At 39.2% G+C, this 25,835-nt stretch overlaps 1 protein-coding gene across 1 annotated transcript in view; it reads right to left on the reverse strand.

Annotated features, from left to right (window-relative positions):
* YLPM1 (YLP motif containing 1) overlaps window positions 1–25,835 on the reverse strand; it is a 37,993-nt gene that overhangs the window by 1,872 nt on the left and 10,286 nt on the right. Inside the window, exons 5-19 of the mRNA XM_026848950.1 lie at window positions 20,680–23,037; window positions 17,949–18,054; window positions 15,642–16,119; window positions 14,389–14,481; window positions 13,813–13,987; window positions 13,536–13,681; window positions 13,009–13,196; window positions 12,329–12,391; window positions 11,920–12,039; window positions 11,459–11,635; window positions 11,157–11,240; window positions 10,817–10,900; window positions 9,265–9,351; window positions 6,189–6,240; window positions 869–999 (exon numbers count right to left, since the gene is read on the reverse strand). Coding sequence (XP_026704751.1) covers window positions 869–999; window positions 6,189–6,240; window positions 9,265–9,351; window positions 10,817–10,900; window positions 11,157–11,240; window positions 11,459–11,635; window positions 11,920–12,039; window positions 12,329–12,391; window positions 13,009–13,196; window positions 13,536–13,681; window positions 13,813–13,987; window positions 14,389–14,481; window positions 15,642–16,119; window positions 17,949–18,054; window positions 20,680–23,037 — 4,342 coding nt within the window. The remainder of the gene's footprint in view (window positions 1–868; window positions 1,000–6,188; window positions 6,241–9,264; window positions 9,352–10,816; window positions 10,901–11,156; window positions 11,241–11,458; window positions 11,636–11,919; window positions 12,040–12,328; window positions 12,392–13,008; window positions 13,197–13,535; window positions 13,682–13,812; window positions 13,988–14,388; window positions 14,482–15,641; window positions 16,120–17,948; window positions 18,055–20,679; window positions 23,038–25,835) is intronic.

The raw sequence follows: 25,835 nt of genomic DNA on the forward strand, positions 1-25,835 counted from the left end.
GTAATGTCTGTTTTCTTCCACCATCACTTCTGCTGCCAGTGCCTTAGTAACTCCACCTCTTTCACACATGCTGTCCAGTATTACCCATGTTTTCTATTTGACATGACAGAACAAAGCAAAGTCCAAACACTAACAGTTAACTCAAATTACTTTTAGTGGCAAAAGCTGATCTATTTTGGAGACAAGAAAAAAAAAAAAAGCATTAACTCTTCCTACTACCTCTCATCTTCCTCTATGATTTTTGCCCTTTTTTTCCACAATGGTATTTGAGAATGTAGCATTTTGTGTTCAGAACAGAACATATAAAGTGAAGCCAACCACTTACACACCATCTCCCAAGCTTTATGCAACATATATGCAGGAGATAACATCTGCAAGACTTAATTTGATATAAAATCTACATAGCTGATACTTTCCTCAGTTGAAACTTTTTGTACATAATAACAGTATACTGTTTCACTGTCTACTTACTACAAAACCTAACAAAAAAATAGTTCAATAAAATCATCATCTTGTCTTGGAATGGCACTCTATATATCACACTATCTCATCACAAAATACAGCGTAAGAAAAGGACTTCAGGTTGCTCTGACACAAAGTGCATCATCTCCCCCAGCAAGAAATGGAACCATGCCATGCCATCTTCATCATCTACAATTCCTCACTTTGTTATAATCAATCTGTTTATCTCTGGAAGACCCTACTCTCAAGAATATTCTCTTACAGAAACTAACAAAACAGCAAAATGAAAAGTGAGTCAAGTGAAATTGCCATATTCAGAGACACTGAGTGACTTGATACAAACTTTTTTTCACAGAGACTGTTAAATGGTCATATACACACAGTAAGTCATTTGAAAATTTATTACCCTTTTCTTTCCAGGTTCAGAAGCACGTGTATCATAGTCATCTGGAAGCTGCAGATAATCTTCCAGTCTGCTGGCAATTGCTTCCCAGTCACGTTTCCTTTTAGTGCCAGTCCGCAAACCATCCAGCTTGTCTGAGAACAAACACAGAGCCTCAGAGTTAAAGAAGAATTTTTTTCTCTTATTCACACAAACAAGACGAGAGTGGAAAAAATTTTCAAAAGAATGAACAGCAGAACTTGTATATCCAGCTTGTCTTGACAGGTGGAATGATGAGAATTGAAATAAACTAAAGAAGACTCAACACCATTTTCAAGTTTTATTGATCTTTCATATTAACTGTGTGGCAGTAACACTCAAGTCTTTATCTGTAAGAGGGGGAAAAGCTTGCTCTTCTGGGTGTTCCTACTATATGGAGTCTGTCCTTACAGGTACAATATAGCCAACAATAGCTGTGAACCACAGATCTACCTTTCTGTATTAGAACACACTACTAAAGCTGTAGCATTTTTCCCAATTCGGGGTTTAATACTGTGTCAAACATAGCATACATGCAGTATCAGGGAACAAGTGACGATCATATAATTTAATGCATCAAAGACCAGTTTTTGAGATACTGTTTCTGCTAAACAAAAGCTCCTTGGAAATCCTGATTCCCCCCCCTTTCTTTTTCTCTCCCCATAAGGAAAACACACTCAAAAAATCCTCCAGGACTGGAAAAAAAAATAATCTCAGAATCTTTTGTTTAATCATGCAAGAGGTCAGACATGAATATTTGAGCAGTACGTTTGTCCAACAGTCATAATTTTCTTCTTTCTCTTATTGAACCAATAAGGCATGAGGAAAAACAATTCCATTCCTATGTTCTATAATTTTGTTCCTCTTTGGACACTTATTTTCAGTGAAAACACAACACCTTCTTGAAATTATGTGTCAAACTGCTTTTGGAAACGAGATGAAGTATTCATTGTAAGATTATGAACAACAAAGCATGAAAATGAAAAACGGCCTTAGAAGTCAAAGGAAATCCTAGTGCTTCTGTCGATATATGCTACCATTTTATAAGCCAACAATTCAAGTATATGCAGAAAGAATACTACCCTTGGCAGTTATACATTGTAAACCATTTCCAGTGATGTCAGTAACAGTGTTTCAGAAGTCACTGATATAATTCAATTCACCCACAAAGGGCTTCAGAAATAAACCAAATATAAGGCAGCATTTTTTTTTTTTGGATAGCAGAAGACGATGTTCAAAAGGTATGTATTTAAAGAAGCTCCGTTCAGAGATGAGATTTTTTGCTTAATATGGGAGAGAAAAGAGCAACAACGGAGATAATGTGAGGCAATGGTGATGCAGACATGCTAATATAATCTAAATGCCATAAACTAATGAAGTAATTTCTCCCTCATACAACTCTAAAAATTTTAAAGACTCCACCTTTGCCCTATTTCCCTGGAACAGATACAGAATTTCTTCTAAGAAAACATTTTAATCCCCTCTGCCATTTAAGAAAACTGCACAGAATATTTATATGTTACATTATATCTTGTTACACAATTCAGTTAAGGTTCTTCTTTTGCTCTAAATTAAATCTGCCAAATTTGAAGCTCAATCTCTACAGAAAGACGGCACTCCCTCTAGAAGACAAAATTGATTTATACAATATTCCTCTGTTACTCCAGCACATAGTGTACTTGCACTATTCCTCAGTATTACTTTCAGATCAATCAGTATAGATCATTCATAGCATAACAGTTTCCAGAAAAAAGTAACAATGAGAAGGAGAGCAACAAATGCATTGAGGAGTATTCAGGAACATTAACTGAAACTTCAGGAACTCTGTCAGCAAGTATCTGTACACAGACATATTCCTGTTGGAAGGCAACATGCTATGATGCAAGCTCATCTCATTAACAGCGTGGAAGAAAAGAGTTCAGTCTCACTCCCTGCTGCACACAGACCGACTGAAAAAATCACCAAGAACTGTGTAACTCTCAAACATGAACAGAGGAATCAGGAGATGTTCAGAGTATGAGGATCCCCTCTGTTCCTTTTGTTACTGCTACACAGAATTTATCTCCTTGCATGTTTGAAGCCGGATTGCCTTTCCAGAGGGATCTGCTTCCATCCATACTATTGTGATTCAAGGTACATGTGTCATGCAGTAGAAATACTACAGTAATGTCAAAAGCCTGCCACAAAGCATTATTTCAGAATACTCTTTTCTGAAAATGAGACAAAGGTGTCATTTTGTAACAATGGCGCTTGTGAACATTTGTGTCAGATGATTACTAAGTGTTAAACTTTCAAATGTCATTTTAGCATTTCCATTTAAAAACAATGAAGTAGCAGCATTTCTGAAAACTCGCAGAACTTAAAAACTCACCTTTAGGATTTTAATAACAAAGCATCTGAAAGTAACTGATTTAATTAGCTCCTTCAAAAACTAAATTTATCAATCAGCTAAATTTTTGCCCTTCTCGTATAAAAGCCACAAAATTTTATGTAAAACGTTATGTGCATTCTAGAGCAAATTTTACAATGGTATCAAAACTTCAGCTATGCCAGACCTCATTTATTCTTTCCTGAAAGTTTGTAGAACTTCCCACTAAGCCACACTTTGAAACAGTATTGCGCTAAACACTTCAAATATAGTCAAATTTAAAAAATATAAGTCCATTTCTGTAAATTTAAATACAAGAACCCATGTGTGCTATGCACTGAGACAGACCAGCAATTAATCCTTAGAATAAAAACGTGGCTGTGTGCTCACAACACATAAGGAAATGATATACCACACACATACTCAGAGGAATGCATCACCCCTGCCAAAGTAAATTTGAACTAAAGCTCTTGCTCTGGGGTGAATGGCAAGGTGATTGTCACAAGTCAGCCTTGCAGCTAAAGAACTCAACTTTTCAGACCTTTTCAGACCTTTTCTGAGGCTTATTACAAACAGCAAGATCTTATTGTGCTTTCCTGTAACATCATCTATTCAGAAAGAAAAAAAAAACAACAAAACAAAACAAGACTTAAAAGTGTTGGTTCTGGATTCTGCACTTACATCACTTCTGCAAATGTGTGCCCTGTGGGACTAACGCAATAAACCTAATGGGCAGGCCAGTTCCCAGGAAGTAACTCAACTTTGGAATAACAAATGCATACCACAGTTTACATGCCTTTCAGGAAATAATTTTAATTGGTCATCTACAACAACATCTTATTGTAAATTAAATATAATTCTTACTCACAGACTGCAAGTGCTTACAATGCATACCTTGAGCTGAAAGTTGTTTGCCCTTGCCCTTGTTTCAAAGAAACAGCATTTATTACATAGGAATGCTAGGCTTTTTCTAAATGTATGTTCTGTCAGAATTTACTTTAAATTTATATTTATAAATTTGCATTTTTATAAATATATATTTATAAAAATTAATCTAGAAGGTAGTTATAAAAGCAAAATCATGAATACAGATTTAACAAAGACCTCAGCATCTCCACCTGTGTCTCGCAGCATGCTAACATCCAGTTTGTTAATGGAGTTTGATTATTCAAGTTGCAACAGCCTTGAAAGTAACTTTAGCATAAAACTGACTCTGCTGCTTGCTTCATATTCTAGTTTATGTGGTAGCCATACAAAAATCCTGTATTTTATATTATGGAGTTTTCATATGGAAAGAAACACAACACAGTTCTTTGTTTCTATTTGTTAGCAGTATTTGAGGGTGAGAGAGGGAAATTTTGAAAGCTGTATGTAAGTTTCTGCTTTAGTCACAGCCTCCACATTGCTAGAAACTATACATAATTTTAGAACACACTGGACTCCTGTGATATTTGTAAAATGCGCAGGATGACTTAGGGTTCACTGTATGCAGCACAACACATCTCTTCCTAGAACTCAGTATTTAAAGAAGTCTGTGTTATTTGGAACACAACACAACGTATCAGCACATTCTTCAACAATGCAGTTTTCCAGTACTATGATTTCATATATAACTGGGGAAAAAAATAGTTATAAACTTAAGAAATAATCTTAAGATATTAAAACAATCAACTCCCATAACAAAACCGCAGAGCAATCCTGAATTAATTCTAACTGCCTATCTGTTTGATGCGTCAGAATCATTGAGTACAAGGCTCCTCCAGTGGTACTGTAGGTGCCACAATGTAAATATATTCCATAAAAATTTAATGACTTAAAAGACAATGCAGCAGCAGAAGAGATGGTGCAGCTAAGTAGTTAACAGCAAAATAAGAAAGGCTGCCAAAAATTCCAATGCGATTTCTATGGTGCAGTTGTGATTTTGGTTATTGGAAAGTAATGATACAGAGGACTGCACCACACACAGAGAAACAAAGCTCAAACAGTTAAGGTGTGCTGTGTCCCATTCAGATATTTGTTACTTCTCACAGACATGACAGAAAATAGCGGCTTTATGCAGATTACACTGATAAAATCTTCACTTAGAACCATTACTGTTCAGGAAAAAAAAACAAAACAAACCAAACTGATTATAATGACTAGAAACCTCTTTCCACGTGTACACCTTCCACCATAGCTGTGGTACACACATTTCAGCCTGTAAGTTGCTTCTGACTGACAGAATCCTAATATTAGCACTTACGTTTAACACAACCAGCAGCACTAATTGGAACAAAAAGTGCAGCAAAAATAGTGCCCTTGTGCTCCTGGAAAGTCCATTTTGCATCCTACTATGAAGATTTCTAGCACACTCCTGGAACTGAAAAGCATAATAAACTTTAACTTTTCAGCATCTGAGTTGTTGAAAAGATACACTGAGGCCTAATAATTCAGAACCAGTTTCAAAGTATGGCACTACTTTGTCCTCATACTTGTCCATTTTGGAGAGCGAGAAACATCTTCAAACGAGTTAGGTACTAGGCATGTCTCCAAGAAAGTAAGAAGTTACTGATGACATTTAAGCTTTAAAAAAAGGTATGCAGTATGAACAAGAATGCAATGCAATGTAAGTTGACTCTTTGCTTTTTATAATACGGAAGAGATGAATAAAAAAGAAAGAATAGAAATACTGCTTTTTTAAAATTTTAAGACAAACTACTTTCCTTGAACAGATGGAAGAACAATTAATGAGTATATAAAACAGCAATGGTTGTCATAACTCCCTTGCTTCTGCCAGAAGACAAATTTCTGTATAGATGTGTTTGCAGTTTCAGACACATGTATGAGATCAACACATTTATTTGTCTTTGGTAAGGAGGCACAGTAAAAACAAAAATTCAGGTTTTGCAAATATCATCAGATACCAACTATATAAGCAGGAAAAAAATAAATACCCACCTAGCTTTGCCTCAGAAGTGTCCATCTCCCATTTGCTTTTCGGAATGTAACCCTAAATCATACACAGAGAGAAGCTCGGAGGATTAGAGAGACACACACATGCATATCACTTTTGAACTGGAAACAGCATTACAATGGGATCTTAAGGTATTTCTTTTTGTAAGGCACAATTCTTGTTATCAGATGAAGGAAACAAATTACACAGTATTTCAGAACTTCTGCATCCACTTCCCATTCAGTGATTTTAGCAGCCCTTGCAAATCATTACAAGAGTGCTGCCCTCTGCAAACACAGAACTCCGGAATAAGTCTAACAGACAGCAATGGCACTGTGTGCACAGATACTATATTATCACAGGTGGCAAAGTTACGGCAACACAACTTATCTGACAAAGAATATTCGGAGCTTTACAAATACAAATGAAAAAGTTACCACAGTCATAAATTTTCAAGAATATATTCCCAGATTTACTACACATAAGCTTCACTTAAAAATCATTTCGAAGGGGCATACTAAACTCTTGTATGAGTGGCTAGTCCACACTAAACAAAATTTTTTTTTTAGTTTAAATTAGAGTATCTACCGATTCACTAATATTTAAGTATTACTCTTAATTTTTAAAAAACCCTCTTAGTTCAATGATTTTTTTAAAAACATTTTTCCCCTAGAAATAATGTCATCATGTGTTTTACATGTAATGATCTTTAGCCAGTTTGTTCCTTGTAAATTAGCATAATGATATTAAAATTAGCAGAAATGTATTTTAGGTATCTGCTTGTTATCTTTTAATTTTATACTCTTGGACAAGTAAATCCTTACTAAGCAACAACCTCTTATAACTCATTTCAGCTGTTCAGATTGGGTATAAAACTACTTATGTTTCTCTGCAATCACATGAAAAGCTCAATGTAGGGAAATGGACCCCCTGGGAGAATTCCATTATTTTAAGAATGATTTTTAATAGAGAGGGAAAAGAACTACTCTAGAAGATTTCAACAAGAACAATCCACAGATCAATTTTATTAAACTAACTTCTTTCCTGCTCTATTTATATGTTGTCTCCACTGTGGTAAACATATATGTGTGTATTTGTTAAGGCTAAAGGTTACTAAATTGGAGTGTACTGTTCCAGAGAGCTACACTGCTTTTGATTATGTTCAGCATTGCTCTTCCAAAATCCTTGAAAGACCTTTTTTCTATCAAGCATATTAGCAGTGACTTGAGACTGTCAGATCTCTGTATTTTATTGTTTTTAATCAAGTCTGTAATTAATACAAACTAAGACATTGTGCTGCAATATTGTAACAAATAAACTTTATGTATATATGTATGTTTATACTTCTAACCCAAGTTGCACATTAAAATTTGCTCAGAAAGTTTACACCACAACTAATAGCCTGTATTGAACAAAGTGATGTGTGATATACTGATTAGAACACTAAGTTAAACGCATCAATAATTCATACCATCAAGCACAGAAAAGCAAGAATCGTCTGAATGCTACAAACAACCCTATGGGAGTTGATAATAGCAACAAAAGAGTGACTTTGATGGTGTGAAACGACCTATTGTGTGCTGAATCTGTACAATATCCCGGTCCTCAGATAGGATAAGAAAAGATTCAGGCTTCATCCTTTGGTACAAGACAGTAGGATATTTCAAGGATATCTGCCAGATGGCAGGAGCTTCAGACCTCTCTTTTTCCATAGGATTAAATGCAGCAAAATGAATTGAAGAACCCTTACCAACTGCTCTCAGGAAGGCAACAGATACCAAGTACAGTGTACTGTTCCACCTTTCTGTCTGACATACCTCTCTGAGAGGTGACTGAATAGCAGACATTAGATACAACAGGTAATTCTCTGCTAGTTTTCATCTCTTGTGAATCTGAAAACATTCTTATATGTAGATTACTTTTAGTTATTAATAATTTGCATAGTTTTCACCACCAAGCTTTCTCCTTGCCTCATAAAGAAAAAAACCTATTGTTACATGTACTGTACATTAGGACATTCCCCAGAGCCCATAAACACACACATACACACACATTTATGCACAGATGTCTCAAAAGCTAAAGACAACTTTCTCTTCTAGATATAGCTCATTTCCAAGAAATGAGGCTAGCAGCCATATTCCTGTAAACATGGATGCACCTTTGAAATGTTCTAACCACACTTTATGTAGTCTCATACTCTGTGCCAAAGAATAATTTAGTAAAGAGAATAAATGAGTCATGCTGCAAAAAAACAGATGTTTATTAAGATCCACTCTTCCTAAGCTTTATTTTTAAATTCTGTATTTCAACTGCTTTCTAAACTGCCACTCCTGAGGAACAGTAAATTTCCATCAAGAAAAAGGACTTTGCTCATCTCAGACATTTTTGGTTACTTCCTGTTTATTGGAGTTTAACTGCTTGGTTGTGGGAACTGGGGTTTGACATGTTCAAGTTATCAAGCACTGATCAGTTGCAGCTCCAACACATACCAAGAAGTTATATTATTAGGAAGCCTTCTGCAGACTTTTAAATACATACCTAAAAATGCCAGCCCCTCAGGGCAGTTCTCTGACCTTCATTTATCCAAGAGACCTAATCCCTCAACCTGGAAATACCTACTGACAAAGTCAGCAAACTTTGGCAGAGAAAGCATACTTCTTCGTAACTGTTGTCATATACTGTGACAGTCAAGAAGAGTTCTTTAGACATGTGAAAGGAAATAAGCTAAATTATTCTTTACCCATTCTTCCCATCCCTCAATGTAATTCCTAAATAATCTGGAAGACAGCACTATAGTGTACTGCAATTTATAAATGTCTGTAAGAGGTATGTCACCACGCTCCACTGATAATGCTGTTTGCGGCATATACTCACAGATTCTTAAAAAAAACCCAAACAGTTAGGAATAACATGATTTAACATTAAAGTTCTCCTAGAAATGTTTAAGGAACAAATGACTAGAAAAGCATGTATTAGGATTGCACTGCTAAGAATGGCAATGGGTTGGCATTTATAAGGCTGAGAGTCTCCCTCAGACACATTTACAAACATTTTGGTAGAGATGGCTGATGTGTCTCCTACCAGTTCACTTTCTTCCTCCTCTGCTGTATCCTTCTTGACTTCTTCTTTCTGGTCTTCAATATTTGCATCAAAATCCTCCATCTCCACCTGTTCCAAACCATAAACACTGACTTACAAGGCACTGCCTGACTTCTAAGTATTATCTTTTCAGCAGAGTAATTAGAAGATTCCAAGTTCAAAGAGAATAGGAAAGAAAGTATTCATTTTGGAAAGGATGATGATGCAATATATATGAATACTGGCTCCATTTTGGCTTCCCTCAGATGCAGGCTCCCTTCTAGCTACAGAGTGACAAACTGTATGGGAAAGTAGCAATCATTTATTCTCTTCCTTCAGGTGCATTCTTTGTGCTACCAGTATCTGTAACAGTATGATACTTCTCTTGTTTCACACACACATTTCAAAACTTATAATCTCATGAAAAGATCTTAAACTTGCCATATACACATCACTGGAATGGCACTCTGCATAGAACATCTCTATCAAGCCTTTATCTTTTATATATTTATGTATTACAGTGAAAAATAACCACAGTGATATGATAAAGAAAATGGATGCTTTAAGACATACATCTAACTCTGCCCATCTAATGAAATACTTTCTGGGATTCACATCTCTAATGGGGATTCATGTGTATACTGTGGAATACTTAAAACTCTCCAAGAATATATAGGTCTTCATACCATTAGTAAAACCTTGATGCAGAGAGTAAATCCCAGCTCTGCCCTTCTGTTGAGTTCACAAGAGAGCTGAGCTTTTTGCTGTCCTCTTAAAGACTCCTATTTTCGATACAAAGAATTTGGAGATTCAGAAATAACCTGCTGACCTCCTGACAAACTGCAAACTCTCTTCCTACTTCAGCAGTTCACCAGTTTCTACAGCCATGGCAAGAACTGTTCTGACTGCAACATACAGCTACGATTCATGATGACCATACAATTAACATGCTAATTTATTCCCAGAGCTCTTGAAACATCTGCCAAAGAAAAATGCAACAATACAGAAAGCTGACACACCAAAGATGCATGCCACAGCAAACTGCAAATGGAATAAAAAGGTAGCATAGTTCTACAGCAAGTGTAATCTTCTGCTACATGTTATTTATGTCTTCATTCTCTGCTACAGGTTTGTGTTTTTCAAAACAGTGACCGAGAGAAGATCAAATCTGTTTATTTACTTATTTATTTTACCAAACTACTTCCTCAAATTATGATCCAATTAATCCAGTAACCTGAAGATGTGCTGAGTTTTATCTGAGAGAGAAGATTACCTCTTTAATCAGTACTCAACAGCTGCTAAGTGGAAAATGGCTTCAACTCTTGCTCAAAGATGCCTAAGTCTGGGCTCCAAAAAGGTCATAAAAAGTAACATGTATCTTCATGTTTGTATAATTGATAAAAATAATGGAATACACTTGTCTGACACAGCAATTCTAGGTTTCTATGGTGCCAAGTATAACTGCCCTGTTGTGATCACACCTTTCCCTGCTTTGAATTTTCAGTATAGTCACATCTGCATAATTTGTAATTTTAACAAGCACAGAGATTCTCACCTCTTCAATAGCAGCATCCTGCAATAGCGAACGAATATCCAGGCGCATCATGTGACGTGGTGCTGCCTCCCAGTGATCAGACATCTAACAAAAAACAAACAAAAATGAAGGACCTCTTAAAATATAACAGATTCAATGGAAAAATTGGTTTATGATCACAAGATGTATCTGTACTTAAGAAAAGTAATTTCAATCCAATGCAATAACTACCAGCTCTTCTTAGAGGAAAAGTGTAAGCATTCTGTAGTCTAAAAGAGCTCTAGTTTTCCAACAACAGCAGGCCTGAAAGCACAATAAAACCTATCATTAATCCTATGTAACTCCAGATGTATACAGTTACCCTGCTGATTTCTTTTAGCTTGCGTCCATGAATATTCCTCTTGGAACACGTCTGGTTATCTGCACTCATTTCAGCTAAGTACACCTAGAAAGAGAAAGACAATATTGAATATTGTAAATCAGTTTTTAGAGCTCTTTTTCTACCTGGTGATACACTCTGCAGTTGTACATTCTAAGAAAGGTGAATTTATAACTGTAGACCACAGCATTTTTCCTGAATGTGGGCTGGACTTTGCATTCAAAAGTTTAGAAATACCAGCATACGGGTGCTAGCAAGTTCAAATGCTTTTTAGGCTCCATTACCTCAAAACCCTTGGTTTTTGCAGCACTCCAAAACTGTTCAAAGTGTCGCACTCTATCATTGATAGCATCAAGGATAATGAAGGGGAAGAAGCCATCATCCAAGGTCTTTTTGAAAGTTTTAAACATGCTGGTACGATAGGTCTCTTCCATATCAGCTTCATATTCATACTCCATCACCTTTATCAGGGACAAAAGCATTTAAAAAAGAGGAAACCTATTAAATTGCTAATGTTCAACTGCTGAATGTCATGACCACAAAGTACACTGGTATAAGAAAAACATCTTCCAGGCCAACTTTTAAGATTTTGCCCATTCTGCCTTAAGTTATATTGATTTGTTTTGTGAAACAGCCCACAGACCTCTGCACTTTTTCAAAGAGACAGACTGAAATTCTGATTGCCACTGTGTTGTTCCAGAAAGTCTTGTTACTTTGTCAAGATAAGCAACTGAATTAAAAGTACCTTCTTTTTCACTTTTTTCCCTGTATCTGGGTCTCTCTCTTCTTTTTCTACTTCAGTGATAAAATAGTCATCCAGGCTGAGCACTCTTGGTGCAGGTCCTCCACACTCTACTTCCTTATCCTGGGAAGAAAGCAAAAAGAAAACATATACTTTTGCTGTAAAAATTCCATTCTGCTACAGAGGATCTTCAAAATACTTCTGGCAAGCAGCAGTTCCTTGTTCTACTGCAAACCAAGAAGAGACCAGTATACCCCACACTTGTTAATTGTGGATGGGATTCACAGGCCATATGAAGACATGGAACATGAAATAACAACAGGTTGAAATTCCAGACAAACAGCAAGAAAACAGCAGAGGAAGCACACATAAAAGACAAGCAGCCCTACACAGCAAGTGGTTGTTTACATACCCTGATGAGTTTTGCTACATGTGTCTTTCCACTGCCAGGCAACCCTCTCATTATGATTACAATCTGAAACAAAGATTGTGTAAGAAGACAGGATAGTGTACTACATTTAACAGAATCTCTTTTGCAAAAATTTTCTTTTATGTGCTCTGTGTTCATACTTTTGCATATCCTCAGGCAAAGCCAGTATCATGCCTCACTGCCAACAACCAGGTTGTGAGGAATGGTAGTAGTTCCACAGAATAAGAGCATATGATGTTAATAATCTCAGCAGCTTAAACTGCATAAGATGCAGTAGATCTGGTTCAGGTAAAATTAACTGAAACTTGTCTAAATGTTTTATAGCCTGAATCTTGTTATGGTGCATTGTCAAATCCCTGACTCTGTGTAAAGCCAAGTCTTTTTTCCAATACATCAAAAACCCAAGTGAAGATCTCAGGAGTCTAAAACACATTAACATTACCCACTAACAGGAATCTCATCTTAGCATTCCCAGGAAGTTTACATCTCCTATGGACTCCTAATAGCTATGATACAACACTCTAGGCATTTGCAAAAGAATCAAGAGAATTTCCACAGCTTCCTCAAATATAGGCTTGTTCCCAACATACTACAATCACAAGCATTTTATGTGAATACAGATGTTGTAGAAACCAATTATTGCTTTCAGAACGCATACTTACCCTCTCCGGCCTGCTATCCCGTCCTGGTGGCTTCAAAATATCATCTACATTTTTAGATTCTGGCTTCCTTTCCACTCGTGGAGCAGGTGGTGGCTGACGGGGCATTGATGGAGCAGAAATAGGAATTCTTTCCTCGGTGTAATTTCTACGATCACCTTCAAATTCCAGTGTTTGGACAGAAGAATTTTCTTAGTTCAGTAAAACAAAAAAATTAAGATGTTCATACCCAGCTGAGCTGATTTAAACAGACCTTTATTATTTTAGGATAAATTCACAGATTTGTCCCCAAAATAATTCAAATTTCTAATCTTGAACCTATTGCAACCAAAGACATTTTTTAGTATATAACTGTTCTGTTCCTGATCCCAGCACCACTCAGAAAACTACATGACACCGCCCAAATAAATTTTCCTGAATTATATATTCTGAACAAAGAAATACTGCAAATTAAATTTTCTCCCAATTAATCTTTACCTCTGTGAGTCCATTTTTTTTTTAATATTCTAGCTTCAAGATTGAAAAACTACCTCCAAACATGGAAGGCCCATGATCATAGGCTGGACGATCTGTCTTTCGTTCATATGGTGGTCTTTCAAAACCACCCCGCCTGGAGGAGGGATGGTCTTTCTTGTCACGGTAAGACTGAGTCCTTGAAGGTGTAGTGGGAATAACCCTGCCAAAAGAGTATTTTGCATATTTCTAGAATTTCTACTACAGATTCCAGAGAGAAGTGAAAAATAGACAGCCTGATACTCAATACAGCCTGAACTGTATAGAATTCAATAGTGTTCCAAAACCACGTACCTATCATCTCGGGGATGCCGCTCTTTTTCAAACCTCTCTCGTTCATAGTCCACAGAACCACGGTCTCTGTGCAATTCCCGGTCTCTCTTGAAATCCCGGTGGTCTGTGTTGGAATTACCTTGACGCTCAAAATAAGGCTCACGATCTCTTTCTCTGTTGTAACGACCAGGGTGATCTGAAAGAAGAAACCCATGAAAATTCAAATTAATAAAACATTCTCTGAATTTATTATTTTTTGAAGGAAAAGCAACAAACAACAGTGCAAGAAAAGTACACAGAAACATACAATGTGAGGGCTAGAATGGACTTAAATCAGCCACTGAATATCTTTTCCAAACTGTAACATACAACCATATCACGAAATCCTACTCAAAGCTAGCGAATTTTTACAGTGGCTAGGTCATTAACTGCATTACTTCTCTTGACAATATGAACTGTTATTCTTATGGGCCTCTGAAGAAAATAAAGTGGTTCTAGCTTAAACAAGAGTTACTTAGTTTAAAATATGCTTTTAGTGCCTTATAACTTTTCTTGAGAGTTAACTAACTGCCTGAGAGCTAGCCAAGCACTCTCTACCTTTTTGAAATGTTTGCCTCTCCGGCAGAGGTTCCGGACGCAGGGTTACCCTCTCCCCATATGGAATCTGTTCCACTTTACTGGTGGTTATATCTGGTTAAAAATAATAAAAAAATAATTAAAGTGTTAAAATGGCCCTCTTCAATTTCCCTGTATCTGTCATGAAAAGCCATCCATCAATAGCATTAAAAGTGACTGGAATAACTTACCAAAATTTCTTTTGATGGATAATGCAAAAAACCCTATACATAAATACACAGCACCATGGTTTTGAAGGCCTGAAGTGTGTGTGTGCGGGTAAGTATCCATACTGCATGGGACTTCTGCCTTTTCAGATGAATTCGGGTAGCTTGCATGGTCAGAAGATTATGAACATTAAAATGCTCCAAAAGTTTACAATAGTTCTATGAGTTATTGAATGTCAAGGATATTAACTGAAATTCTCACTTTAGATTCTTAACAGTGACAATTTTTCTAACAGCTTTTAGTAAAATATCTACTTAATGGAATCGATATGGCTTCAATTCATGTTATGGCACCTTAGAGAAAAAACGCTATTTAAACGACAATGCCCAATTTAAGAACTTCTTTATGACATGATTTCACTCCTGTTAAAAACTAAGTATGAGGAAAATAAATTATATTTAAAAAACTAGTGTTGAATTTCAGCTTTGATAAGCTCAATACTAAAAATCAGAGCCCTTCACTGTCTATGTGTTAAATGCCTGTTTGGGGTGTATGCTCTTCAGAACTAGGACTTTGTCCCACTCTCTGTCTAGGGGGTACCTCACACCCATTAAGCAGTACATAAATAATGGAAACACCAGTCACATTCCGCTTTAAGTTACTAGGTCACACCTAAGAACTATAAAAATCCAAAGTACCATCTAGCACAGTTATTTCCATACTCAGCTACAAAGGGATTAAGGGAAAGCATCAGTATCAATCTAAATATAACACATTGATGTGATTACATCAGTTGGTGTTTATTAGAAGCAGTCATTGGCTATACACCATTCAGTTCACATGAAATAGCTCATTACCATAGCATTGAAGAAAACATTAAACTCAAGGCTGCAGGTTACAGACTCCTTAAAATGGCATTGTTTAGCATTAGGTAGCAATGTACACAGTGTACAGGTCAACTGCAGAACATCTACATCATACTTTGTGTGGCACACTCCTTAAGAAAGAAGCTAGGAGAACTAAGTAACTCTCCATTACAGATCAAACAAATACACTGTAATACCCACCTCGCCCGTGGCCATAATCCACAGTTTGCTGAATTACAGGTGCTTTAGGAACTGGTGGAATAACTGGAGGAAGGGACACTGGTACAGCTGATGGAACAGAGGTGTGAACAGCAGGTACTTTCACAGGTGAGGAGACGGGTGGAGGCATCATTGACTCCTGTTTACACAACTCGTACTCCATATTTGCTCCTTTATCCTCATTTGTGTCCCAGAGTCCGTGGAAAGAATCCTCATCCCAGCGTTCCTGTTCCACAGTAGAAGGTGATGGTTTTAAAGACTGACCATGACTTGGGGTTGTAGTTGTAGAAACTGGAGCATGTGGCCTTGTCATAGGTGTAGCAGGCCTTGTCAGTGGGGCACTTGGTCTCGTCACAGGGGTGGGCTGTCTGAACAACACGGGAGGCTTTATAATAACAGCAGGAGAAGGTTTAATAGCTTGGGCTTCTACTGATGCCTCTGAAGATAGCTGAGAAGAGACCTAGATGCAGAAAGCACTTTTAATGTAGATCTGTAAACTAACCTCTCTCATCCTCTGTAAGTCAGTAAGCACAATGGCAATCAAATCATAAGCATTTTCTAGTACCTCCATCAAAGTGCTACAGGTAGGAGGGCAATATTTCAAGAACTGGTGGCTTGAATTAATTTGGTGTTTGTTCGCTATGTGAAGGCTTAAATACTAGTTATTTTCTCCTTCAAAATAACCTTACCAATTTAGGCTCCAGTAGGCCTATCTTAGTTCAAAACTGTCTATGGCTTTATTCCCAGACTCCTGCTGTCTGCAAAGATTCCTGCTGTCTGTGAAGAGGCTGAAAAAATCTGAAAGTAGGGCAGCTTGGTGAGGCACAAAAGGATTGATAAGATCAGCTTCTTTTTGGAAGCCACAGGAAAAGTTCCCAGAGAGCAGAAACACCTGGAAACCCCTTTAATGAAATCAACATCAGATAAACATAAGAAATGGGGAGGTCTTGCCCAGTGCACTGAAAACCAAAACAAACCCCTTCATGAACCAAACATCCCCATGGAACCCCATGTGCTGTGTCACAAGAGTCTTGACAGCATTACAGCAGATGCCAAGTTACAGGCAGCCTCATTAGCAATGTGCAACAGAACTTGCAAAACAGTTGTAGATACAAAGCTGAACTTTGTAGTTATGGTTCAAAGTCACAGCAGAAATCTGAAGGCAGGAATCCCAAGAAAGACAAGAGTTGTTTGAATACCTCTAGGCAGATGGGTGAAGTAGTCTGAGATATAAAATACCAAAGTTGAGTAAAGTCATTTCCTAAAGGCATCAACATACCTGCAGTTCTTGGTAGCAAATCTGTTCCATTACTTTACTTTATAGACACTGTAAATAAGGAAGAGGTCACCTAGGTAAAAAGAAAACTTGCACTGCCTCATTCACTGCAAAACACTCCTCTGGAGGGAGAGACAAACAAAGCTTGGTCCAGCTGAATGTCAGACCCAGAGGTTATTATGGCTACATTAATTGGTACCAATAATGCCAGGGTTAAGATGAGATGAAGAATAAAGACTGTGCATTGACTTGGGTATCTCCTCCAACATACATTTAACAAAATTGTTTACTCATTCTAGGATTTATAAACCTGAATTAACATGACTGCAGAAGTTCAGGTGGTTTCTGACCCAGTATGAATTATCAAAAAAACAAATATAAGCAGCTGAGAAGAGTTCCCAGACCCAACCAGGAGATAAGCAGCAGAGGAATAGCTTGCATCACAACAGGAGATGAAGTCATGGAGGTACACCAACGTGAGCTTCCATGCACTTTATGATATTCCAGAGGATAATGAGAATTTCCAATGAAGACAGCAAACAAAGTTAATGCCCAATGTACATTGAAACCTCTCAAGTTTTTGATGGACATATCCTCAAATTTCTCTGACTTCAAAGAGGAGAGTGTTCTTAAAGTAGAAAAAGCACAGCAAGATGTCAGAACCTAGGCAAGGAAGAGGAAGGTCTTCTTGTGAGCCTTAGGTCCCTGTTTTGGAAGAGCTCACCTCTTCTGGCACATCCTTCCACAGCAATCTATGCTGCTGAACCTCATGTGCTACTGTCCCCAGTAGGTCATGCTCAAAAGACATGGTTGACTGAATGAGTAGAAAAGGCTTTGGAAATTCTAAAGAAACTAAGTTGCTTTGCCTCAACAGAAGATTAATGAGGTTGTAAGAGTTGCTGGGGAGGCATTCCACAGAGAAGTTTGATTATCAGAGTGTAGAACTGATCTGACATACACACTAGTTGTAATCACTATCAGCATGTTATTAAGTTAACACAAGATGAATTTACCTGAAAGGTACCCGGCCTTGTGCTTATGTTCTGTGATCTTGGAGACTCCTGTGTTGAAATGTCAGCTTTAAACTCTTTAAGCTTCTGTAGCTGTTCTTTTTGCTCTCTGTACATGAATCACAAGAAAGTGTTATCAGTTTGTAGCTTAATTGAAAAATTAAAGAAATCGACTCACAGTGAAAACCATGTATAACACTAGCATCAGGGGGAAAGTCCAAAGAAGGAAAGGTCAGAGCAGGCTTTACATTGTCAATGCTGTGATTCATAAATCCCTGTTTCACATCCACCTAACCATGGAGGTATTTAGTGTGTTACCTGCTTTCTTTTTTGATCACAAATATCCTGAGACATGCACTTATGCTTTTGTGCTTGGTCAGAACCACTCCACTTTGACAGTAAAGAGCAAAGCTGGATTTTTAGCTTCTGCCAACAAGCAGCCCATTGGAGATGCATGCATAAGCACTCTCAGTGACTTGCTCTGGTTCACACACTAAGAGGACTGAGACCAAAGCACAACAGAGATTCCAATATTTAAAATCAAATGGTAATTTTAACTTTTGTTTCCTTATTTTATATATGAAAATGCTATTTAGTATACAACCAATACATAGTCTATGGATCAGAGACAAGGACTAGCAGTGAATACTACAACCACTGGATTACAATGTTCTATTCAATTTCCTTTCAGTTTTTGTTAGCATTTTTTAATCTAGTTTTTTTAATTGCTAGTAACTCTTTGTTCATGTTAATCATGTGTATTAAAGTAGTTTCCAAAGAACAACTAAGAATGGGATCCCTTTGTACTAGGCACAGAGACTATCCTGACTAGCAATGCATCTGTTCAGTGTCCAGCACAAGCGGAACTTGGCTCACAGAAAGGGATCCCAAGTGCTGCATTAGTACAAACAGTAAACAGAGCAACTGCTAGCACTTATTCTTCCTTACACCTGGCTTAGAAAAAAAATACACCAGATGACAAATGCTGAACAGCATGCAGCTCAGCGTATGCAGTTTCATAAACAATAAAAGCAAAGCCAGATTAAGGCTTTACCTTTGGAGATGAAAGCAGGCATGTACCACTCTACTCTTATAACTCCTGGCTCAAAAAAATAAAATGAAATCATAAACAGTCTCCTTAAATTTGTTCCTACTGTTAAGACTGAGATCACCTCCTTATAAGAACCTGATGAGAAGTACCAGTATAACTAATTTTAAGACTACCCTCATATTCAATTAAAAACCAGTATCATGCAGTATCTTGTTTATATTTCCCCTTTTAACTGGCTTAGAGAGATGTATACATATCTATTTTCTTAGATAACACAATTTAGTTCCTATGTTCAAATATTTCAGCCCTAATAAAACTTAGGTAGTGATTTTCAAACTATGGTCTTTAGCTTAAGTCCAGTGGCTTGCAGCTAGTCACATTAAACAGCAAAACTATGCCTGTTGCTCCAAACTTTTGGCAAATACTGCTTTATAACGCCGTTACTTGTTGAATTAATCTAATTGCAGTGAAAGATTAAATTATTCAGAATAAAAGTTCTCGCTTCTTTAAAATTATTTTTCTTGCATTTTGGTGTGCAACTATGGCCTTTCATATTGGACAGATGCTTAGCAATCTTACGAGTCTGAAAATAAAATGGCTTCAAGAAAAGCACAAAACATCTCTGTACCTTTCAACATGGTTTGATGTAAATGTAATAATGATAACCAAGCATTCATTTTAATTGCCTGTTATTTTAGAATATAATGTTCATGAAATTAAACCCCTGTCTACTAGGTACCAATCCTTAGCTATTGCTCCAAAACTCATGGATAGGATGAACCACATGAACCTCTAAGATGCCTCCTCTTTTCTCTGCAATCTCCTCTGAAAGATCTCATTCACTGAAAATAGCCAAAGAAACTCACCTGTTTTGGTTTTGGGTTTTGTTTTGGGGTTTTCTAATATATTTAATGCACCTAAACCCATGCACCAGATCACAAAGATAGCATTTAGATAGATGGTATGTGCTCCATTTGTTCTAGTATTACTAAATTTATTAAAGATGCTTCTGATGTTTTGGGTGGATATTCTATTACTTATTTTTAAATAAATACCTATTAAAGCCTGAGGAACTCTAGTAGCTGTTCTGAAATGTGGTCTTGGTGAACTTGTGTATTCATATCCTTCTGACTGTTATGCTGACCCTCAGAAATATGATCAACCAAATCTGACAAAATTATTCACTGATGATGCTGGACTTCAAATGAGGGAGCAATAAGAAAAAGCCCACATATGCTTTAATTAAAGAGTAAGCAGTATCCAAAAACTAAATAGCTCCCATTGTGTGAATTAAGAACCACATTAATGTATATCTTGACAGGTAAGTATTAAAAAGCAATTATCAACGAGTTGATCTGACACTAATAACAAGATTGAAAAGCAATTATCAACGAGCTCATTTGAGGATAACAAAAAGATTGGTCAGGTGATATGGACAGATCTCTTCCTGGAAAGTAACAAATGGGGAATGCCACATTCATGGTGAAAGGGACAACAATCTATTTAAGAAAAAAGCTGTGATGGAGGTACTTCAAATAACTTGTTTCACATGAGCTCCTACTATCATGCTGTGGTGAAAAGAAATGAAGCCATTACTGCATTAATCAAGGAATGAATTAGGAAAGGAGCACCATCTCCACAGAATGGGATTCCCACCTAATGTGACAGAACCCGGCAACTCACCGAAGCATTTTGAGCTCCTGGGCAGCTTTCAAAATTATCTCATGCTGTCTTTGGCTAAGGACCATCACTCCTCCCAAAGACTGGTCAGAGTCCAGGTTTGAATCTGCTCCCAGCATATCAGAGGAATGTGAAGGTGGAGGAAGGGATGAATCTGACTGATCGTCCAAGGACCGCAGTCTGTCTCCATCATCTGGATACCACCTATCTGACAACCGTTCCCTCTCCCAGTCAGTCCTTTCAGGAAGGTAGTCTTGCTTCTCCCGCCATGTGTCATATCTCTCTGGATACTCTCGAATCCTCAGCTCCCCTCTGTCTCTGAGGTCTCTGTCATAATGATCTCTGTTCCTATCCTCCCTCCACCTATCTTCACGGTATCTGTCCAGAGGTGGAAGAGGTGGTAATGGTGGTAGAGGGGGGATATCCAGTTCACGATTCCCCATTTCTCTATCATCCATAGGTCTCATGTCCCAGTCTCTATCCCAATCTCTGTCTAAATCTTGATCATAAATATCTGAGGATCTCCCAGTCCTATCTAAATCTCTCTCTAGTTCCCTCTCTCTTGGTCTTTTCCAGTCATCCCACCATGAATCTCGTCTGTCATGATCAGATGATAAAGGAGGTAGTGGTGGTAGGGGAGATAATGGAGGCAATGAATGGTGGGATTGCAACCTGTCATCTCTGTCGTACACATCTACAGAATCATCCTGATAATCAGAGTTGTGATCTCTCCAGTATCGTTCTCTTTCCCAGTCATCTAATCGCTCATGCTCCAAAGAAGGGTCATCTTGACTATCTAAAGGAAATTCCTCCTGCATTCTATCATCTTCATGACCCCAAGAACCCCTGAGTGTCTCATCTCGATGGTACGGAGGCAATTTGTCAGGATCATCTCCCAGGTGAATGGGTTTATCTACACCACCTGTTTCAGATCTTCCTGCTTCCCCCTCCCGGCTACCTGGTCTCCTGATGGGACCCCTCTCCCGGCTACCCGCCCGCCTGACAGGGCCCCTCTCCCGACTACCCGCCCGCCTGACAGGGCCCCTCTCCCGGCTACCCGCCCGCCTGACAGGGCCCCTCTCCCGGCTACCCGCCCGCCGCATGGGCTCCCTCTCCCGGCTACCTGCCCGCCGCATGGGCTCCCTCTCCCGGCTACCCGCCCGCCTGACTGGGCCTCTTTCCCGGCTCCCTGCTCGTCCCCTGTCCCGGCTGCCTGTCCGCCCAGCTAGCTCTCTGTCTCGACTAGAGAATACTCTCTCATGGCTATCTGACCGCCCACCCAGTCCCCTCTCTCGGCTGCCAGATCGTCCATCTGGCATCCTCTCCCTGCTCCCCGACCGCCTATCTGGCATCCTTTCCCTGCTTCCTGCTCTCCTGAACATCCCCCTCCCACGGATGGATGCCTGCCTAGCCTGCCCTCTGCCTCTGTATACATATCCTCTGCCACGGCCATCATCCATCCTGCCCATTCCCCAACCACCATCCATCCTTCCCATCCCCCGGCCACCATCCATCCTTCCCATCCCCCGGCCACGGCCCATTCCCCAGCCACGGCCATCCCCCTGCCCTCTGCCACGGCCATCATCCAGTCTGCCCTGGCCCCTTCCTCTGCCTACTGGCCCCTTCCCTCTATCTTCATGCATAAATGGCCCTTTCCCTCTGCCTTCTGATCCAGGTAGGCCCTGGGTGCTATCTGAAGCAATCATCTGGCCATCTGGCGAATCCAAATCCTGATTTCCTGTTACAGGGGTTACTGCACCTCCTGCTCTTGCAATACCTGACTGCAAAGCTACAGGGTTATTAGAAAGGGACGTGGATTTCTGGTTCTGAATGGGTGGTGTAGGTGCATTGGACTCTTCTACTTGCTGGTTAGGATCATGTGAACTCCATGTCCACTTTTTAGGAGGGTCTGGAACAGTTTCTTTGACTTCAGGTTTGGATGGTTCCTGTTGAGTATTTGCCAGGTCCTCATTTAGCTCAACAGGACCTGTACTCTGTGCATCAGGAGTAGACTGTGTTCTGCTTGCAGTCTGCTGATTGCCAGCTACGTCTGTAAAAGGTTCTTTGTTTTCTGACTGTGAGTCTGTCTGTGACTGCTGCTGCTGTCCCAAATGAGGCCTGGGCCCCCTCCACCGTGGACCACTAGGTCGGGAACCATGTCCATGTGACGCATTTGTGGAAGTATAAAATTGTCCTGCTGGTCCTCGTGGGATGGTCCCCCATCTACTTGAAGATTGTCCATCTGTATTCTGCCGGTCAAAACGTGACCTGTAACCTTCTGAGCGCTGGGAATCAAAACGAGGTCCTCTCTGCCTTGAGCCTTCAAATCTGTCATATCCTCTTCCTCGAGGTCCATCAAATCTGTTGATGACATAATGACAATTTTATTCAAATGAACATGTCAAATTAAAATCCTGTATAAGAGTTTCATTCCACCCCTCCGCCCCAACTTCTAATGATGATTTCTAGTGTGCCTTAGGATCAAACCCTACTGAACCAGTGAGGAAGCAGAGACATATTCTTCAATTCAATATTATCCACTGAAGACCAGTTTAAGCAGATTATGTAACCCTAAACAGAAATTTGGCTTAAATAGCTCAGGACTGAAACCTGACTGACAAAGAAAGCTGGCAAACTCATTTGAAAAATAAAGCTTTCAGCTTTTGTTTAATGTATGTTTTGCTGCAAATCAACAACTCTTTTTGATCTTTTGCTTTGATACTGTGTAACAAGCCTACTTAACTGTGGTGATGAATGCCATCTAGAAAAATCTTTAAATACAGATCCTTTCAGAAAGTGCAACAAACTGTGATATTGCCCAGCTCCATGCAAGATAATAAACATAAAAAAATATATATTTTTATTGCATTACTTTTTAAATTCCTTTTGAGAGCACCTACAATCAGTAATGCTTACTTATGATGAAATCGGTCCAGGCAAATTAAGGAAGAGTAATTCATGCAATCATATTTAACAGGGCTGATCCAGTAAAAAAAGCTGATTTTTAAGTATATGCTTAAATACTGATTTACATAACAAACTAGAACAAATCAAATTCATTTTATAGAACATAGAAAACTCATGTCTGAAGTCAAGTTGCTTGGGATTCACAGTGGTGTCTCACTGGATAGAGTCAGGAAGGCCAAAGCACAGCTGAAGCTGAACTTGGCAAGGGATGCAAAAAGTACTAAGGGCTGCTATAGGTATGTCAGCCAGAAAAGGAAGGTCAAAGAAAGAATACCTCCCCCCCCCATGAAAACGACTGGCAAACTGATAACAATGGACGAGGAGAAGGCTGAGGTACTCAACTTTTTTTGCCTCAGTCTTCACTGGCAGTGTCTCTTTCCACAACTCTGAAGCAAATGGATGACAAGACAGGGACTAGGGGAGCAAAATCCCTCTCACTATAAGAGAAGATCAAGTTTGTGACCACTTGAGGAACCTGAAAATACAGAAGTCTATGGGACCTGATGAGGTGCATCCCAGAGTCCTGAGGTAATTGACTAATGTAGCTACCAAGCCATGCTCCATGATATTTCAAAAGTCATGGCAGTCAGGTGAAGTCACTGGTGACTGGGTAAAGGGAAAGATTGCACCCATTTTTAAAAAGGGTAAAAAGGAGGACCCTGGGAAATACTGACTTGTCAGCCTCACTTCTGTGCCTGGGAAGATCATGGAACAGATCCTCCTAGAAGCTATGCTAAGGCAAATGGAGGACAGGGAGGTGATTCAAGACAGCCAGTGTGGCTTCACCAAGGGCAAGTCTCGCCTGGCCAACCTAGTGGCCTTCTGTGATGAAGTGACTACATCAATGGACAAGGGAAGAGCTATGGATGTCATCTATCTGGACTTCTATAAGGCCTTTGGCATGGTCCCCCACAACATCCTTCTCTCTAAATTGGAGAGAGATTAGTTTGATGGATGGGACTGTTTGATGGCTGAGGAATTGGCCGGATGGTTGCATCCAGAAGTGGTCAGTGGCTCAATGTCCAGATGGAGATCAGTGACAAGTGGTGTCCCACAGGGTCCATAGTGGGACCAGCACTATTTAATACCTTCATCAATGACAGACAGTGGGACTGAGGGCACCTTCAGCAAGTTTGAAGACAACACCAAGCTGTGTGGTGAAGTCAACACACCTGAGGGATGGGATGCCATCCAGAGGGATGTGGACAAGCTTGAGAAGTGGGCCCATGTGAACCTCATGAGGTTCAACAAGGCCAAGTGCAAGGTCCTGCACCTAGGTCAGGGTAGCCTCCAGCATCAATACAGGCTGGGGGATGGGGAGGATTGAGAGCAGTCATGCAGAGAAGGTCTTGGGGATACTGGTGGATGGAAAGCTGGACATGAGCAAACAATGCGCCTGCAGCCCAGAAAACCAACTGTACTCTGGGCTGCATAAAAAGAAGTGTGACCAGCAGGTCAAGGGAAGCAATTCTGCCTCTCTGCTCTGCTCTGGTGAGACCCCACCTTGAGCACTGTATCCAGCTCTGGGGTCCCCAACACAGGAAAGACTTGGAGCTGTTGGAGTGAGTCCAGAGGAGGGCCACAAAACGATCTAAGGGCTGGAGCACTTCTCCTATGACAATAGGCTGAGAGTTGGGGTTGTTCAGCCCGGAAAAGAGAACGCTCCGGACAGACATTATTGCAGCCTTCCAGTATTCAAAGCGGGTTTTAAGAAAGACAGGGACAGACATTTTAGTAAGACTTGTTGCAATAGGACAAGCCATAATGGTTTTAAACTAAAAGAAGGTAGATTTAGACTGGATATAAGGAAGAAATCTTTTACAGTGACGGTGGTGAAACACTGGAACAGGTTGCCCAGAGAGGTGGTAGATGTCCCATCCCTGAAATCATTCAAGGTCAGGTTGGACAGGGCTCTGAACAATCTAGTTGAAGATGTCCCTGCTCACTGCAGGGTGGGGTTGGAATAGACAACCTATACAGGTTTCTTCCAAACCAAACTATTCTGTGATTCTACGGATATTAATTCATTACCTCCTAGTTACCAATAGCAGTTGGCTTGTTACAGAATTTACTGTTTCAGTGAGAGATTTACCAAACAAGATAATTTATACAACCTCAAATAATTTTAATAGTTCTGATGTTAACACAGTAAACTGCATTTTTTGGGGGTAAGGGCAGGTCAAGATGAATAG

Source organism: Athene cunicularia (assembly GCF_003259725.1).
Source record: "Athene cunicularia isolate RWA chromosome 5 unlocalized genomic scaffold, athCun1 chr5_part1, whole genome shotgun sequence".
Taxonomy (NCBI): domain Eukaryota; kingdom Metazoa; phylum Chordata; class Aves; order Strigiformes; family Strigidae; genus Athene; species Athene cunicularia.